This window comes from Centroberyx gerrardi, chromosome 22 (assembly GCF_048128805.1).
Source record: "Centroberyx gerrardi isolate f3 chromosome 22, fCenGer3.hap1.cur.20231027, whole genome shotgun sequence".
In the NCBI taxonomy this organism is placed as follows: domain Eukaryota; kingdom Metazoa; phylum Chordata; class Actinopteri; order Beryciformes; family Berycidae; genus Centroberyx; species Centroberyx gerrardi.
Genome location: NC_136018.1, coordinates 20,052,182 through 20,067,959, shown reverse-complemented (window position 1 = coordinate 20,067,959; position 15,778 = coordinate 20,052,182). Strand labels below are relative to the sequence as shown.

General features: G+C 40.0%; 1 protein-coding gene across 2 annotated transcripts; it reads left to right on the top strand.

Moving 5' to 3' along the window:
• The first annotated feature begins 372 nt into the window (after positions 1-372).
• Positions 373-15,442, top strand: nsmaf (neutral sphingomyelinase (N-SMase) activation associated factor). Of its 2 annotated transcripts, XM_071900942.2 has the most exons (31): positions 373-472; positions 2,004-2,090; positions 2,332-2,410; positions 3,017-3,078; positions 3,622-3,658; positions 3,879-3,929; positions 4,787-4,858; positions 5,150-5,197; positions 5,496-5,548; positions 5,748-5,877; positions 6,003-6,074; positions 6,576-6,684; positions 7,894-8,070; positions 8,292-8,371; positions 9,093-9,183; positions 10,076-10,139; positions 10,353-10,404; positions 10,728-10,848; positions 10,969-11,100; positions 11,184-11,226; positions 11,320-11,486; positions 11,839-11,950; positions 12,500-12,558; positions 12,964-13,031; positions 13,146-13,213; positions 13,294-13,417; positions 13,512-13,595; positions 14,031-14,181; positions 14,336-14,438; positions 14,771-14,880; positions 15,126-15,442. In XM_071900942.2, the coding sequence occupies exons 1-31, from the start codon at positions 435-437 to the stop codon at positions 15,218-15,220; spliced, it is 2,739 nt and encodes a 912-aa protein (XP_071757043.1). In that variant the 5' UTR covers positions 373-434; the 3' UTR covers positions 15,221-15,442. The 2 variants fall into 2 exon arrangements, with proteins under 2 accessions (XP_071757043.1, XP_078147515.1); XM_078291389.1 differs by lacking the exons at positions 373-472; positions 2,004-2,090; positions 2,332-2,410; ... (7 more) ...; positions 6,003-6,074; positions 6,576-6,684 and having other exon boundaries at positions 7,997-8,074.
• The last annotated feature ends 336 nt before the right edge of the window (positions 15,443-15,778 follow it).

The window sequence follows — 15,778 nt, the reverse complement described above, 5'->3', positions numbered from 1 at the left end:
TGTGCATAAATAGTCACTATAATCCAAAGAAAATGGGTTTTTGATTAGAAAATTTGCTGGTGTGTATGCGATATTTGGCTAATTAAAAGAGTAGGTTGACAACATATAATGCATTATTGCCTGACAGTTTGTTGTCGAAGACCCCAAATAAACCATGTTGCAGTTGAACATTTAAAAAATAGTTTTCCTTTGACTGTAACATTACAAGTCAACCCAAAAATTAACGCTAAGCAGACTCTGGTGCTCCACACTTCGCCATGAAGTTTGTGGTACCCGGAAATAGAAGCGGAGTGAGACCTCTTCACATTTTCTCCTCTCTGTTAAGGAATCATCTGTCTGAGGTCAGTCACGTGGTGGCCAGCAAGTTTCCGTGTTTACAGAGATCTCACTGTGGCTGGACGGTGTTCAGTTTCTGAAGAAGATGGTGTGCAGTCATGGCATTTTTAAAGATGAAAGAACGCTCTAAAGAAAGGTTTGTGCTCCAACAACAGTTGATATGACTTTATTTCAGATGGGGGGTCATTCACTGGGTTAAACCCGAGCTTTGAAATGCCAGGGGTGTGTTTTTCTCGACTGAGTGCCGTGTATTCCCATTAGTAGGCTGGGCCAGTCTACTAATGAGTTCTTCAATTTCAGCTACATGATGGACATTATAATCTGCTCCATCACAGCATTATGTGCGGGTTCGCTGACAGTAGCACGTCATTTATTCTGGAGTAGGGCAAAGAATCTGTGAGCTATCAAAAATACAATTGAAGATAGCTTCTAATTAAAAATGTGTACGTGCTAGTAGTATGAAATAATGTAGCCCCAAGTCTTGCCCTGTCTGTTGTATGGAGGGAATGCCACGCCAAAGTCCTTTTTGAAACATGGCAGTTTAAAGTTTCAGTAATTATTGGTAAAAGTGCAAACCTTATACAATACTCGAGGCATTTCCTAAAATGGTAGGAGCCACTTTACACTTCGGCATAATTATAGTCCACCAAGCAACGCTCAATTTTATACAGTTTGAACTTTTACAGTTGGTTCGCCTGTTATTCCCACAATCTTCTCGCGCCGAAGTGCATCGTGGAGGGCACGAGCAGTGAGAACAACAGTTTTTTATTGAAATAAGTGCTGCTTGGTGGGTTATATTTATGCCGAAATCACCAGAAAAGCCTACCGAATCTGTAAAGGTCTTCAGTTGTATTCGGTGTGGTATGTACGTTTATCGAAAGGCAAGGAGGCATTAAATAACCAGATTACTGAATGGAGTTTGGCACATATGGGCCTGGAAGAAGAGAAAGAGTGCTGAAGAATGGATGGTGAATTATTGTGTGAAGAGCTATCTGGAGTCCTTGGAGACTAGTGTTTTTCAACTATGGTCCAAGGAGCCCAAAGCATCTTTGAGTGATTGAAGGTCCCCATCAAAATGAGTGTAGTGGATAGTTTGATGTCACTTTTACCCCATTCACTACAAGTGATCACATTGGAACAATGTAAGAGAATAGTCATGGTGAACATAGATGTCTCTCACATCATGTCTCCTCACCAACAGTACAACAGTTATGCAGTTCTGTAGTAAAGCATAACATAAATCTTTTCATATAGGGGACAATGCATGTCCTAATATGTATATGGGGGTCCTTTTCATAGCTCTTCTGATTTGAATTCATTTTATTGCTCCAAAACTTTGACCAGGTTACCATACAGAGTAGTTTGCAATTTGAATAGAGTCTTCTAGTCTAAAGATTGATTATTACAGCGGAAGTCTATGAACTGCATTTTATAGCATGTATTTTCTAGCTCCTTCAGTAAAAAGCTGTATAATCATGCATGCAGGCGTGCCAAGCTCAGATCAGCTTACCCCTACTGAGTAGCTGGCAATGGATAGAGTGGATAGAGTTTCTAGTGTAAAACATGTTATAATGGTTGGCATAGGCTACTAAAACCTCAGCAAGTTTAATTCACTATAGCAGTCATTTTTGCTGTTTCTTATGATCTCATACTCTATCGTTCCCTAGATTTTCTCTCTTGTTGCTGGATTTGGAGGAATACTATTTCGAACAGCACACTGCACACCAAGTGACCCGCAGCTCAACTAAGGAGAGGTAACTGGTCACTAATAATGATGATACACAGCTTGGGGTGTAATACATCACTCACTACACCACACAATCAGGGACTGCTTCCAAATTCTTAATGCTGTTTCTTTCTAAATCTACTCTAGTGTAAAACATATCTACAGTTTTACAGTTACAGTTTTTAGAGTATCAACTGAGGGTGGTGATGGTTAACAGTGTTTGGAAACAGCAAAGTCACCTGTATATGGCATCTTTATTTTCCTTTCAGAAAGATCAGAGGGTCATTCAAGGTGTGTTCCAAATCAATCATATTTGATCCAGAAGATTTCGCAGAGCCAATTTTAAAGGTTTGTTGTAATCACTTTTTAATGTTTAATGTTCTTCAACAGCAATTGCCATAATGTTACCATAGATAACATGAAACTTTATTGATTCCCATGGGGAAATTGGGTTGTTGTAGCAGCAAATAGTAACAGGATACAGCAAAGAAAAATTGACAATAACAAGAATAGAAAAAAATAAACACGACCATCAAACACAGCTGGCAGTTACAGTACTAGAACATGGACATAGAAGTGGAAATATAAGAATGAAAAATTTCCCATGGGGATCATGTGCATGCATGCAGGATGTACAAAATAACAGCAGTAGAGCATGCTGAGACAAAGGAAATATTAAAATATGAAATGAAACATGCACTGTGAAAATAAATGAAAAATTATAAACATATCAAAAATATAAGCATATATAAGAAATTAGGAAAAATATGATGGAAAAACAAAGCATAGCATACTGAAATTCAAGCTCTGTTCATATATATATATCATATTCATATGTATATATCACAATTGCATGTTCTATATCTGTGCTATGCTTAGTCTAGTAACCACGTTTTCTCTTTTTCAACATTCAACTTTCTCTTCTTCATTCTCTTCATCATTTTCCATCTGCAGATCCCTCTCCGAGACTGTAAGAGGATTGAGTTTGTGGAGAAAGAGGACAACCCTTTCACTGAGTGAGCACACTTTGATCACTGCTACTGCTTGTTGAGTTTACACACTAATGTTTTAGTTTATTTAGCCTGCCAGACTGGTTGGGTAACTTCAAATTAGCCTGCCAATGTTAGCTATGCTTACAAACCATATTTGAAACCAACGTCAGCAACACGCTGATACATACCTGAGCTCACAGGTCATACTTGTACAAATGTATTTTTGAACAACATATTCATAAATTAACTAGAAAATGTCAGGATTCACAGAATTTAGTTACAAATTGGTTGGTTTGTCCAATCAGTGGTCTTTACTGATATATCTGACAATCTAAATGACAATCATTTTCAGTTTTGGTTTATTCCACTTTTTTTTTTACATAGTTTTACATTTCAGTCATTTTGAATAGACCAATTTTAGTTTTCATTTAAGTTTATGCACACTCAAACTGCTTGTAGCTGAGCACAAATGAAATCTGGTATATATGTAATAACCATATAGTAATGGAGTACAGTGATATTGTCCTGCGATAATTTTAACTTATTTGATTGGTGTTTTCTTCATAGGACCAAGCCATCAGCCATCTCTATTTTATGTGGACAGGTGCGTTATCATTTACATATTTTGTTATGAATTTGATCTTAAACGATTGTCACACTGTGATAAAGACTGGTATGTTTCTGTTTTCTTGGACATAAAGGCTTGCAGTTAAGCTGTCTTTATTGTTGCAGTAATGTATCATTTGTAGTAGATTGTCATGATCGTTTTCTGCAGGTTGAGGAAGTAAATAAACAGAAAAATCCCATTTCAACTTTGATTCTAGGTTTTTTACATCAAAGAAGGCAATGTCATAGCACCGTACAGAATCGAACGGGTGAGTGAACCAAAGTTTAATAGAGGGCCTACTCTGATTTCTGTACGTTCAGCGCTTTTTGCGTGGACATCACTGTACACTTCGGTGTGCTTTGTGTTTGTATTTTGAAAATCGGAACTCGGTGTGCTGCGGCAACAGGCTGAATCATGACAGAAACTGCAGTATAACATTTTATCCAATGGCTGCTGGTGCACTTACTCCAGGAAAGAGGACAATTTCTATGTGAAATACACAACAGGAATCCATGTCACAGTAATCTGAAGCTTTCCCCTCCCCAGTGTGCAAACTGGTATGTTTGTGTGTAAAGACACAAGAACAGAATCCGTTGAAAGATCCGCATTCACATTTTCTGAGTAAACGCCGCACAACCAGTCTTAAACCTGGTTCATGCTTCATGGGGAAATGAACACAGTGGAGTGCATGCAGTCAAAATTATACAACAAATGGGCACGTTTGCCACATTTGGGAGCCGTGCACGGTCTGAAATTTGAAACAACGCAGGCGGTACGGAAGTTACATAGAGGCACCTTTGTTGAGGATTGACGGAACAAAGAGGAACCGGATCAACCGGCCAATTCCAATGTTTTTTTTCTTCTTTTTGGGTGGATGTGGAGAATTGATTTTTCCTACAGCACCACTAAAGTATTGGAGTTTTCAGATATCATCATGAAAGCACAATAAGCACAAATGCCAAGGTACATGGACAGTGCATCTCGAGCTTGCGCGCATCTAGCTGCACAGAACGCATGACCCAAACCTTAGAAGTGCAAGAGATCAGACAAGGCCCTTACGTTTGTTCACTTCTTCAAATGAAACACTCTTCCCACTTTGAATTACTTCTCTTGTCACTTTGACAGGGAGGAACTAGAGTGACCTTTCAGTTGGAAGTCTGGAGTAAAACAGAGGATGTTGTCCAGACGTTACTTCAGGTACGTAGGAGTTCTAGACCTTCAGCAGTTCCAGGTGTGAATCCGAAGACAAAACTTCTCACACCCAATACTACTGCAGTGTCACATCAAAGGGACAGAGCGTGTTTGCTTTGTTGAATACACTGACCTGTTGTCTCTTCACTCCGCCTTCTCACCTTCATTTTCTTGCTCAACTTTGGGTGTTGTTGACTCAGGAATACGTCAAATTGACCGTCTCTTGCATTTGTTTTAGTGCTCAGTTATCCTGTGCTGTTGTCATTGTGCTCCTTTTGAATCTGGTGAATTTTGCAGCTCCACAGGGCGTCCTGTCTGGAGAAGCTTGGGGACCAGGCTGCAATGGTGAGTCGTCGACATACAGGACTCCAAGTCACATCTGTTGCACAATAGGCCAGTTGTCTGGATGCAAATTTTGTAGTTTCAGTGGAGTTTCAGTAGTAGAGGAGCATGGCCCTCTCCTTAGGTCCTCGCCTTAAAGACAATGAAAATCAAAAGCAGAAATGTGTCCTTTTGCCTCATGTATTAATGATATTTAAATATTTAGTTAACACAAATTCACCATTAGTAAGAATACTTTTTGTATCGTTACCATCTACTTTTCTAGATTCTATTTTGAGATTGATTTTATCTCCGTTTCTAGATTGCAGCCAATCTACAATCACGACTGGCAAGATCATCATTTGACAAAAACAGGTATGTCCATATAAAGCAGAAATGTATTGATATGCATGTTGCTTTGATAAAGAATTCATGGTCATTGCAGACACTCATTGTCAACAGAGGCCATTTGATTTGTGTTATGGACCCGTTTTACCATTAGTATTAAAGCAAATGTCTTATTACTGTTGGAGAAGGCAGCTGGATAAGACAGTGATGTGAAGTTGGTGTAAAGCTTTCAGAGCGTAGCAGAGAAGCCTCACATGGAGTGCGAGGTGGAGATGGTCATGCCTCTGGTGTCCAATCCCGGCCACGTCTGCATCACGGATGAAAACCTCTACTTCCAGCCGCTCAACGGTTATCCGGTTTGTGGCATTCCAATCCCCGCAGTCCATTTAGCGTGACTTCAACAACAATCACCTCATCACACATGCATTATTGTTTCAGTTGTTCAGGTAAATTTATGATTTGATGTGACTTGTGGTTTTAGGAACAGGTGATTCAAATCAGACTCCACAGTGTCAGGCGGATCTACAAAAGAAGACATGGGCTCAGACCGCTGGTGAGTACAACTGGCAAGGTAGTTAGGATTTTACTGAGGAGAGATCTGCCAGTGCTTTCCATTTAATAATAATAATAATAATAATGTGAGACTGTATTGATCCCCAGAGGGAAATTCTCTTTTTGCCTCTGCCCAGTAATTTCACATACCTTACCATTTTGGTCCATATATAGACCAATTAAAATGACTAAATAGTCTGCAAATATTGAAGACAAGGTTGTCAAAATATAGTGAATTCATCAAAGGCACTGCACACTTTAATCTGCTTCTTTAAATTGCATTCTGTCACAGAACTTGCGGAATTATTCAGTCACAAATTGTAAAAATGTCAAGGTTGCCCTCCAATGACCCACCTGTTATCTTCTGGGTTATTATCTGGGATTAGTAGTGAATAATAGTGTAGTTAATAGGGCTTAGATGGTTTGAAATGCTAAAAACTCGCTCTCACTCTTTTCATTTTCATTGTGTGTGTGTGTGTGTGCATTCTCTCACCTCATCCAGGGTCTGGAGGTGTTCTGCACTGAGAACGACTCCTGCTCTGACATCTACCTGAAGTTTTACAACACTGCAGACCGAGATGAAATCTATTACTACATCGCCACTTTCCTGGGTGAGAAAACTGAAAGCCAGTACTGAATCTGTTAGTGTCTGCAGGTCCTGAAAAGTCTTAATGTGTCTTAAAATTATGTATTTAATAGTATTGAAGACCTTTAGTTAGGGCAATATAAATTAAATTCTGTTTTAGAGGGCTTGAAAATGTTGTGGTTTTGTTGGTGTGCTGTTTTTCCACGGACAAATCATCCCAGTCGTGCAGACCCATTTTCTCAAACATCCATTTATTTCAATTGTGAAATTAGACTTATAATTCATTCTAACTGGCCTTAAAATGGTCTGCAGTTTGATTGATCACACACTGTATTTCCTGTAGTATTGATCAATACTACACTGGTTGTCTATGGGAAGCCCTTAACCTGAATTGGTTCTAAAGCAACATTTTGATCAGATTCCACATAAGTATGCATGATTATCATTATTATTATAGGTGTAAATGCTGTTTCAGAGGCTTTTCCACCCTGACAACAATAAAAATCTGGGGGTTAACACTGAAACACTGTTTTCGGGTTGTCCGTCCGTCCCATTCTCGTGAACGCAATATCTCAGGAACGCCTTGAGGGAATTTCTTCAAATTTGGCACAAACGTCCACTTGGACTCAAGGATGAACTGATTAGAATTTGGTGGTCAAAGGTCAAAGGTCAAGGTCACTGTGACCTCACAAAAGATGACAACCAGGACAGGGGGCCTCCTGTTCCTCTGCTAGTCCACCACAAGCTCATTGGTTTTGCTGATATTGAGCTTCAGGTGATTGTCGTTGCACCATGTGACGAAGCTCTCTATGAGTCCTCTGTACTCCTCTGTAAAAATAGTCTCTAAGTGAAGACAGCATGTTTCTCACTGGATATTATTCACTGGAATCATACATGTCAATATAGTGATAACTTCCATTTCGCCAAAAAATACACTTAATACCTTTTATTAAATTCCTTCAAAGTCTTCACTACATATATTTTATGAGTCTGGACAGACATGGATGTAAACTGCAACTTGACTTGTTGGCGGAGGCATACAACCACGAGGCGGTTATTTCTAGTTTGGAATTGTTTTGTCTTGAAAATGGTCAAATTTAGAGAAATTGAATGTCAGCACAAAATATTGGCTATCAGCAGCTACAATCCAAAAATATCTTTATCGGCCTTCAAAAACCCATATCAGTCAAACCCTGGAAGCAGTTAACCATGACATTTCTTTCATTTTTCTCAGAGAACCACATGACGGAGCACACGGCAGAGAGTTACATGCTGCAGTGGCAGCGCGGCCATCTCAGCAACTACCAGTATCTCCTCCACCTCAACAACCTGGCCGACCGCAGCTGCAACGACCTCTCCCAGTACCCCGTCTTCCCCTGGGTCATCGCCGACTACACCAGCACACAGCTGGGTAGGTATGGAATGAATGGGAATCAACATGGAGTTGAGTGAGGCACTGTCACTGTCAGGGTTAGAGGTTCCATTCCCACTGTAGCCCCCCATGCTGAAAATGTATGCACTCCTGATACTGAAAGGCACTTTGGATAAAAGCCTCAACTAAATGGAAGATGTTATAATGCTGTAATATGCTGTGTGACTTGTAGTTGTAGTGAAGACTCTTCTGTCTCCTAGATATGACAAACTCTGCCACGTTCAGAGACCTGAGCAAGCCTGTGGGAGCCCTGAACAAAGAGCGACTAGAAAGACTACTGGTGAGACTATGCTGTGTCTTTTTACCTTACTCAGTGAACTTCAAACTTGCCTTCTATAGAGTACAACAGGTGGTGACATCACCTGGCACCAAAGATCAGCCAATAGCAGATGGCCATTTCAGTAGCATGCTTTTTACCGTTAGATGTCAGACTTTACACAGATTTGGGTTTGAGGTTTAGTTACTCTTTAATAATTGCTTCTGGCTCCAGTGGCTCGGTAGGATTTTGACTCATCTTAATTTTTTAAGTGAATAGTCTTTTATGTGTATTTTTTTCATTGTTTTTTCATTGTTTTTCATTCCTTCTTTTTTTCCACCAAAACCTTTTAGAACTAATATCGCTTCATTAGATATTTTCTTTTAATAATTGACTATGCATCGCTCTCAGCAAATTATGTGTCAACTCAAATTTTAGCAGTTTTCTCCATAGGTGGTTATTTGTAAGCCTAGTGTAACTGCAGTGTTGGTGGGTCTGTTTTAGGTGAGTCTAGGTCTGATACCAGTGAGTGCAGTTATAGAGACCCCCCTCTATAACTGCAGAAACTCTATAACTCTAGAAACCTGCTTTGGGTTTCTGGCATCCCAGATCACCCCCGATCTGGGATGCCAGAAACCCAAAGCAGGTTTCTACGTTGGCCCTCACCATAGTTTAGTAGCACAAGGCATAGTTACATTAAATCTAATTGTCCTCAATAACCACAAATCTATTCCCTTGCACACAGGCTCGCTACAGAGGCATGCCTGAGCCTCGTTTCATGTTCGGCAGTCACTACTCATCTCCAGGCTACGTCCTCTTTTACCTGGTCAGAGTCGGTATGTCATACATTTCAAATCAACACATAAAACACAGCCATAACATGTATGGAAACATAGTAAACGCAGCCTGTATTCAGTGTGTTTATGCACAGTTTATCCACAGTGTGTCATATTTTCTGTTGTGCAAGTTTCTTCAAAATCAAATCCAATAGTGTATAACCTAAAGCTTCTAAAGATTTGTTTCTCTAAAGCTCATGGGGAAAAAATGGCTGCTTCATATGATTTTGAGAGAAATGATAACTATTACCAACACGTAAACATTTCTGATGGAATGTTAGTGATAGATGAGAAGGGCTTCTTACGATCCCAATTGTCAACTTTAATGAAATTGAAGAATGAAATTGAGCTTTAGTCAGCCAATGGGAGGGCAACTTAGATAATAAATATTATCTTTGTCTTTTTGTGTATTCTTTTTTCTATTGAGCATCTTTTATTAAAGCTGCCTGCCATTGAAAAATGAAATATACACCACATTAAGCACATTATAGAGTATCAATATAAATTTTAGTACTTTTCTCCATATTTACTTTTATAGTTAAATGTATTGTTTGCTGAACAGTGTGGTTCCTGAGCTGCTGAACTGAGAAAAAATCAGAGAAAAAAAATGCAGAAAAAATCAAATCTATGACGGTCCCAGGTTTGATCCCTGCAACAGCCAGTGTGTCTGGCAACTGCTCCCTCAATCTTATTTATTTAACTTTAACCTTTGTTTAACTTTAACCTTTGTCCAGGGAAAGTCTACTCAGCTCCATTGTAAATCACATGGAAATGTGTTGATAGCTGCTTCCTTTGTTTCTACTCAAAATGAATCAAAGCTGATTTTGTTTTCCTTTATCTCTTAATTTTCCTGATCACATCATGTTCATCCTTCACATGTTGTCCCTTGCAGCTCCAGAGCACATGCTGTGTCTGCAGAATGGCCGCTATGACCACGCAGATCGGATGTTTAACAGGTTAGTTGTCTCTGTCCCTGCAAACAGACAGTATATCTTACAACAACTTTGAAGATCCTCAACATAAAATGTGTGGAATTTAAGTTTACTCTTTTGCGCTTATTGTAAATGCAAAATGATAATATGGTTGTGGGGCTTTAAAAGATTGCAAATGTGATTTTTAAAATCATGTTTGCACATTGCTAATCATCGATATGAACTGGTTGTTTACAGCATAGGTGAAACGTGGAAAAATTGCTTAGAGGGTGCAACTGACTTCAAAGAGGTAAAAATATTTATCTACTGTACATTTTGTCAAGTTAGACATTGTGGCCCAGATTCACTAAAGGTCTGCACTATAGACAGAGTTTGCACGATATCACAAAAATGTCAAAATCAGAAAGCCATACTGTACACTAAGTGTGGGCAACGAAGGCTTGTTTGCAGCTCAACTTGATTTGCATAAATTTGGTGCAAAAAATGCACAAATTGCCCTTACAATACAGTCTTAGTGAATCTGGACCTGTGTGTGTTGACATGTTTTTCTTTAGATGGATATGTTCTCTGACAGACTCTTGAATTCATATGGGCCTCTCCCCTGTATTGCAGCTGATTCCAGAGTTTTATGGAGATGACTGCAGCTTCCTGGAAAACAAACTGAGTGTTGACCTGGGGAGAAGGCAGAATGGAAGCTCAGTGTGTGATGTCATCCTCCCACCATGGGCCTCAGGTAACTGCTGTTGTATGGGACCCATGGGTCATATGCCTCTGCTCTGGGGATAGTGTACTAGTATGTTACATTCTGGTAACTGTGTGGGGTAACACAGTTTTTTTTTTATTATTACTGCAGATGCCAGTGATTTACTTCAGAAGAATAAGACAGCGCTGGAGAGTCAGTACGTATCGGAGCACCTTCATGAGTGGATCGACCTGGTGTTTGGCTTCAAACAGAGAGGGAGCGAAGCTGTGGCGGCCCATAATGGTAAAATATCTCACAGCTAGACCTTCAAACATCTAACCCACCAAAACCAGACATAGACTAAGATTGATCTCATTGTTTTTCAGTGTTTCACCCATTGACCTATGAAGGTGGAATCGACTGTGATAGGTATAAAAGAAATCCATTAAGATTTACAATTCCAAACATTCAACTTTACACCATTTGATGCAGTTACTAGTTTAACTTTCTCTCTCTGAGAAGCATTGAGGACTCTGACCAGAGAATCGCCATGCTGATCCAGATCCTGGAGTTTGGCCAGACACCCAAACAACTGTTCACCACCCCCCACCCTCAGAGGATCACACCCCGCTTTCAGAACATCACACGCAGCTCCAGCATCAACACACCGCTCAGCGAGCTGTCTCCAGGTAACACACACACACACACACACACACACACAGTTTCATATTGTCTTATTCAGGGTAAGGTGTATTCCAGCCTGGGAAAATTTTGTAAATTCTCTGGGGAAGTCAAGGAATATCAGAGAATTTTACAAATGGGTTATTTTGCAGGAATGTATCAGAATGTATTTTACAACTTGTTTCACACTTCGTTGCAGACTGTTGTAGACTGTTTACCCATTTAGAAAAACAAATGACCACACCAGGAAGGAAGTGCTCCGATTTAGTAATGCATCACCACCATGGTGGAAACGCTGCATAGTTCAGATGTTCATCTATATTACTCATATCTGCAGTTGTTCCTCTTTTTGTTCTGTAGCTTCCCCTAGTGAGGACTCCTCCTTTGAAGACCTGACCGAAGAGAGCAAGAAATTGGCCTGGGCCAACATGGGGAATCTGAAAGTCCTCACCAGCCACAAAATCCATAAAGAGTAAGTAAGGAGGCGTCCAGAGAGGCTGGAGTGAAAACCCCTGCTTTTCAAACTGGAAGCTTCCATTTGAAAAAGGCTAGACTGTTGCCATGAAGAGATGATCTGGACAGCAACAATGTTTAGCTTCGCTGTGGCGTTCAAATGATGCTCTGTTGGTATTTAGAGGCCTAATGTGAGCCAAGAAAACATTCTCCACACCATTACACCTCCACCACTAGCCTGTACTGTTTATAGCAGGCAGGATGGATCCATGGATTCATGTTGTTGACGCCAAATTCTCACCCTGCCATCAGCATGTCGCAGCAGAAACCAGGCTTTGTTCAACCGTACAGTGTTTTTCCACTCCTCAATCGTCCATCATCAACTTCTTTCTGTTTCTTTTTTATCAGGATTGACACAGAATTGTATTACACTACATCCCTTGCGTGCTGGCATGGAATAAATACCAAGAGTGTTTTTTGGTTTTTGATTTTTTTTTCTGTTATATATATATTATATATATTTCTGATATTAAATATTTCTTAAAATATTAATTTCTATAACACACAGAGCAGTGACAGGCATTGCTGTGACTCGAGATGGATCGGCCATTTTCTCCACATCACAAGGTCTGGAAAATGTCTTTTAAGCACAATTGGAAGTGAACTCTTTCAATAAAGTGCATGTAAATTAACTACTAGAAGAAGAAATCCGTTGACACTTGTTGCTCATAAGGAATCATGTGCATATTATACACATACACATTGTACCTGAAATATAATCAAGAGCCAATGGATAGAGGATTTTATTTATCCAATACATATATTGAGATTTAAAGAATTAAACTTGCTTTTAATGCGTGTATGTTGCCTTATTATATTTAAAACACAACATTCAAAGTAAAATGCTACCGAAAAATCAAGCCAAATAGTGAATTGGCTGAACGTTTTCAAAGTTTTATTTCATTGTTGATTCAGGTTGATTTTACCCTTTTAAACTATGTAACATCTTAACTTTCTCACTCTCCTTTCCAGATTCAACACTAAAAATGTTTTCCAAAGAGTTGAGTGACTTCCAGAGAAGCATGTCCTTCTCCAACATGGTATGCAGCATCAGTAGTCTTTTACTATTCAGCTCTTCTATCTCTCTGTCTTATTTCTTTGTCTCTCTCTCACTTAAAAAAAGACCTAAACTGAAACACTTGACTATTTTCCAGGCATTATCATCATGTTTGATGCTGCCAGATGATAAAACGGTGGTGTGCTCTTCATGGGACAACAATGTGTATGTATGCACATTTAATTTGACGTTCAGATTTTTATGTGTTGATTTCCCGCTGGCTGACTCATGTTCCTTTCCCCTAGCTATTTCTATTCCATACCTTACGGCAGGCGGCAGGACACACTGATGGGACATGATGACGCTGTCAGTCAGATGTGCTGGTACGATGACCAGCTGTACACGGCATCCTGGGATTCCACTGTCAAGGTAAAAAAGAATAGTGAATTATCCATGAGAATCATATTCCCATTCATAAGCCAGAGCAGCAGTCAGTACATGTATGGATGTGTTTGCGTGGCAGGTTTGGCACCGTGCATCTGATGATGCATCGAGTCACAAGAGGTCCCAGGTTCAGCTGCTGGCTGAGTGTGAACATGATGCTGGGGTGAGTGAAGATGCTGATTTTGGTGCTGATGAATGTTTAATGTAGACCAGCGATGACCAAAACCTCCCAGCCGTTGTAGCATATTTGTAGCTGATGAAAGACCTGTGTCCATTTCAAAACACATAGATTATTGTCCGTAATGTACCACATTATAGCTAAGCACACCCGTGATCAAAAGTTGTTACTTAAATTTTTAAGGAGTATTCAACGAGAGAAAAGGTAGCAAATATGCTGTAGTTTATTATTGTTTGTGATATTTATGGCCCAGAAAGTTATGAAAATTAATCTGGAGAAGTGGCAACCAGTTCCCACCAGTGCCTTCTCTCATGTGGTGTAAATTACTTTTTTTGACATTTTAACAACACAACTATATCTGATGGTTAGTAACTGAGTATGTTTTTTTTTTGGTATTGCCTGTTTGAAATCCATTTTTAGGTCAACACTATTGGTCTGAATCCTGCTGGCACTCTCCTGGTATCAGGATGTAAAGATGGCACCGCCACCATCTGGGACACCAGTAACTATGGAATCCTGCAGCAAGTCCACTGCCACACTGGAACCATCCACCACATGGCTTTCAGCCCTGGTAAGAGTGAAACCATCCAACATGTGGCTTTGAGTTCTGGTCGGTGCGTGATGGCAAATAGAGCCTTCGGGCAGAAACAACTGACGGCGAACCCTTCGGCTGCCTGGAAGCCATGCCGGACTTTAAACTAAGAAGTGTGACTTTGCCTCCTCAGACAGCAGACACGTTCTCAGCGTCGGAGCCGACTCCTGTCTGAAGGTTATGGACGTCCAGACGGGCATGGTGATCTCATCTGTGAAGGCTGAGGAGGAGCAGAGGTGAGATCACACCATCTGCAAAATGGAATGCAATGACTGGTTTCTTTGTGCTGTATGTCCACTCTTAGATTAACACAACAGGGTTAGTAGTGCAATATGCATCGTACAGTATCTGCTTTACTAAACACAGTTGGACTTAATGTCTCTTAATAATTTCCTGTTGTCCTTTTTCTTATGCTTTTATATTTTGTTTTTTCAATTGGTCTTAAATCCACGTCCAGTTGGCACTAAAACCATCTTAAAAAGTCTTAAATTTGGCTTTCTAAAACCTTGCTGTCGACTGATATTGTCATGTCAAAAGGACACATAACAGAGTGTACGTGTGGGTACAGGTGTTTCTGCTGGGACGGGAACATGGCGCTCTGCGGGGGGCAATCGGGTGACCTGCTGCTCTGGGACCTGCTCAGCAACACTGTTACAAAGAGGATCCCTGGACACTCAGGTACGCCCAATCTTCCCACATTTAGCAGCTAAAGTATGTGAACCCTCCTGCTAATCTACTGTTTATGTGTCTTGTTTTGAGTCACAATATTTCCTCATCATAACTTAAATAAATAAAGGTCGATGCAATATGCCAAAAAAGCAAAAAGTAGGACTTTCACGTGCTCTACTACAGAAACGATTATTTCGATTCTTATTTATTTTATTAACATATGTCCTTTGTGGGAATTGTAATCCTTTGTGCAGGAGCTGTCACGGCCATGTGGATGAATGAGCAGTGCACCACTGTAATCACAGGTGGAGAGGACAAACAGATCATCTTCTGGAAGCTCCAGTGTTAAACTACTGTCTCTGCACATAATCAGAGGTTTCCATTGCAATATACAGGACAAAATGGGCCAAGTACTCTGCAGACTGCATGACCCAACTATCTGACTTTGCATAGAGACTCATTAAACAATCTCAAAGACCCCAAACTTACTGTAAATGTACAGTATCGCCTGGACCTGCTGGAGGGGGATGACAGTCAAACTCTCACTCTCAGCAGTTCTCTATCAGAAACCCCCCAAAAAATGGCATTATACACTGTCATGTTAAATATCATATATCTACAGAATGGGAAACGGACATTTTCGGTTTTGTTCTTAAGATAGGGCGGGTAGCACAAACAATATACTCACTTTATTTTTCACTTCTGTTTTTTTGGCCCGTTCCGTGTGTATGGCTGTTTCTGTGGGTTTTTGTTTTTCCAGCTCTGTTAATCTTCATGTTACGCTGCTTTTTTAAATGGCAATCGTGTTTCTATAGCTTTATGTGTGTTTTATTCTGTGATGTGGTCCTGTTCTCACAGTGTCCGTCAGAGCATCTATCTGATCAAGTATTATCATTACTAATAACAT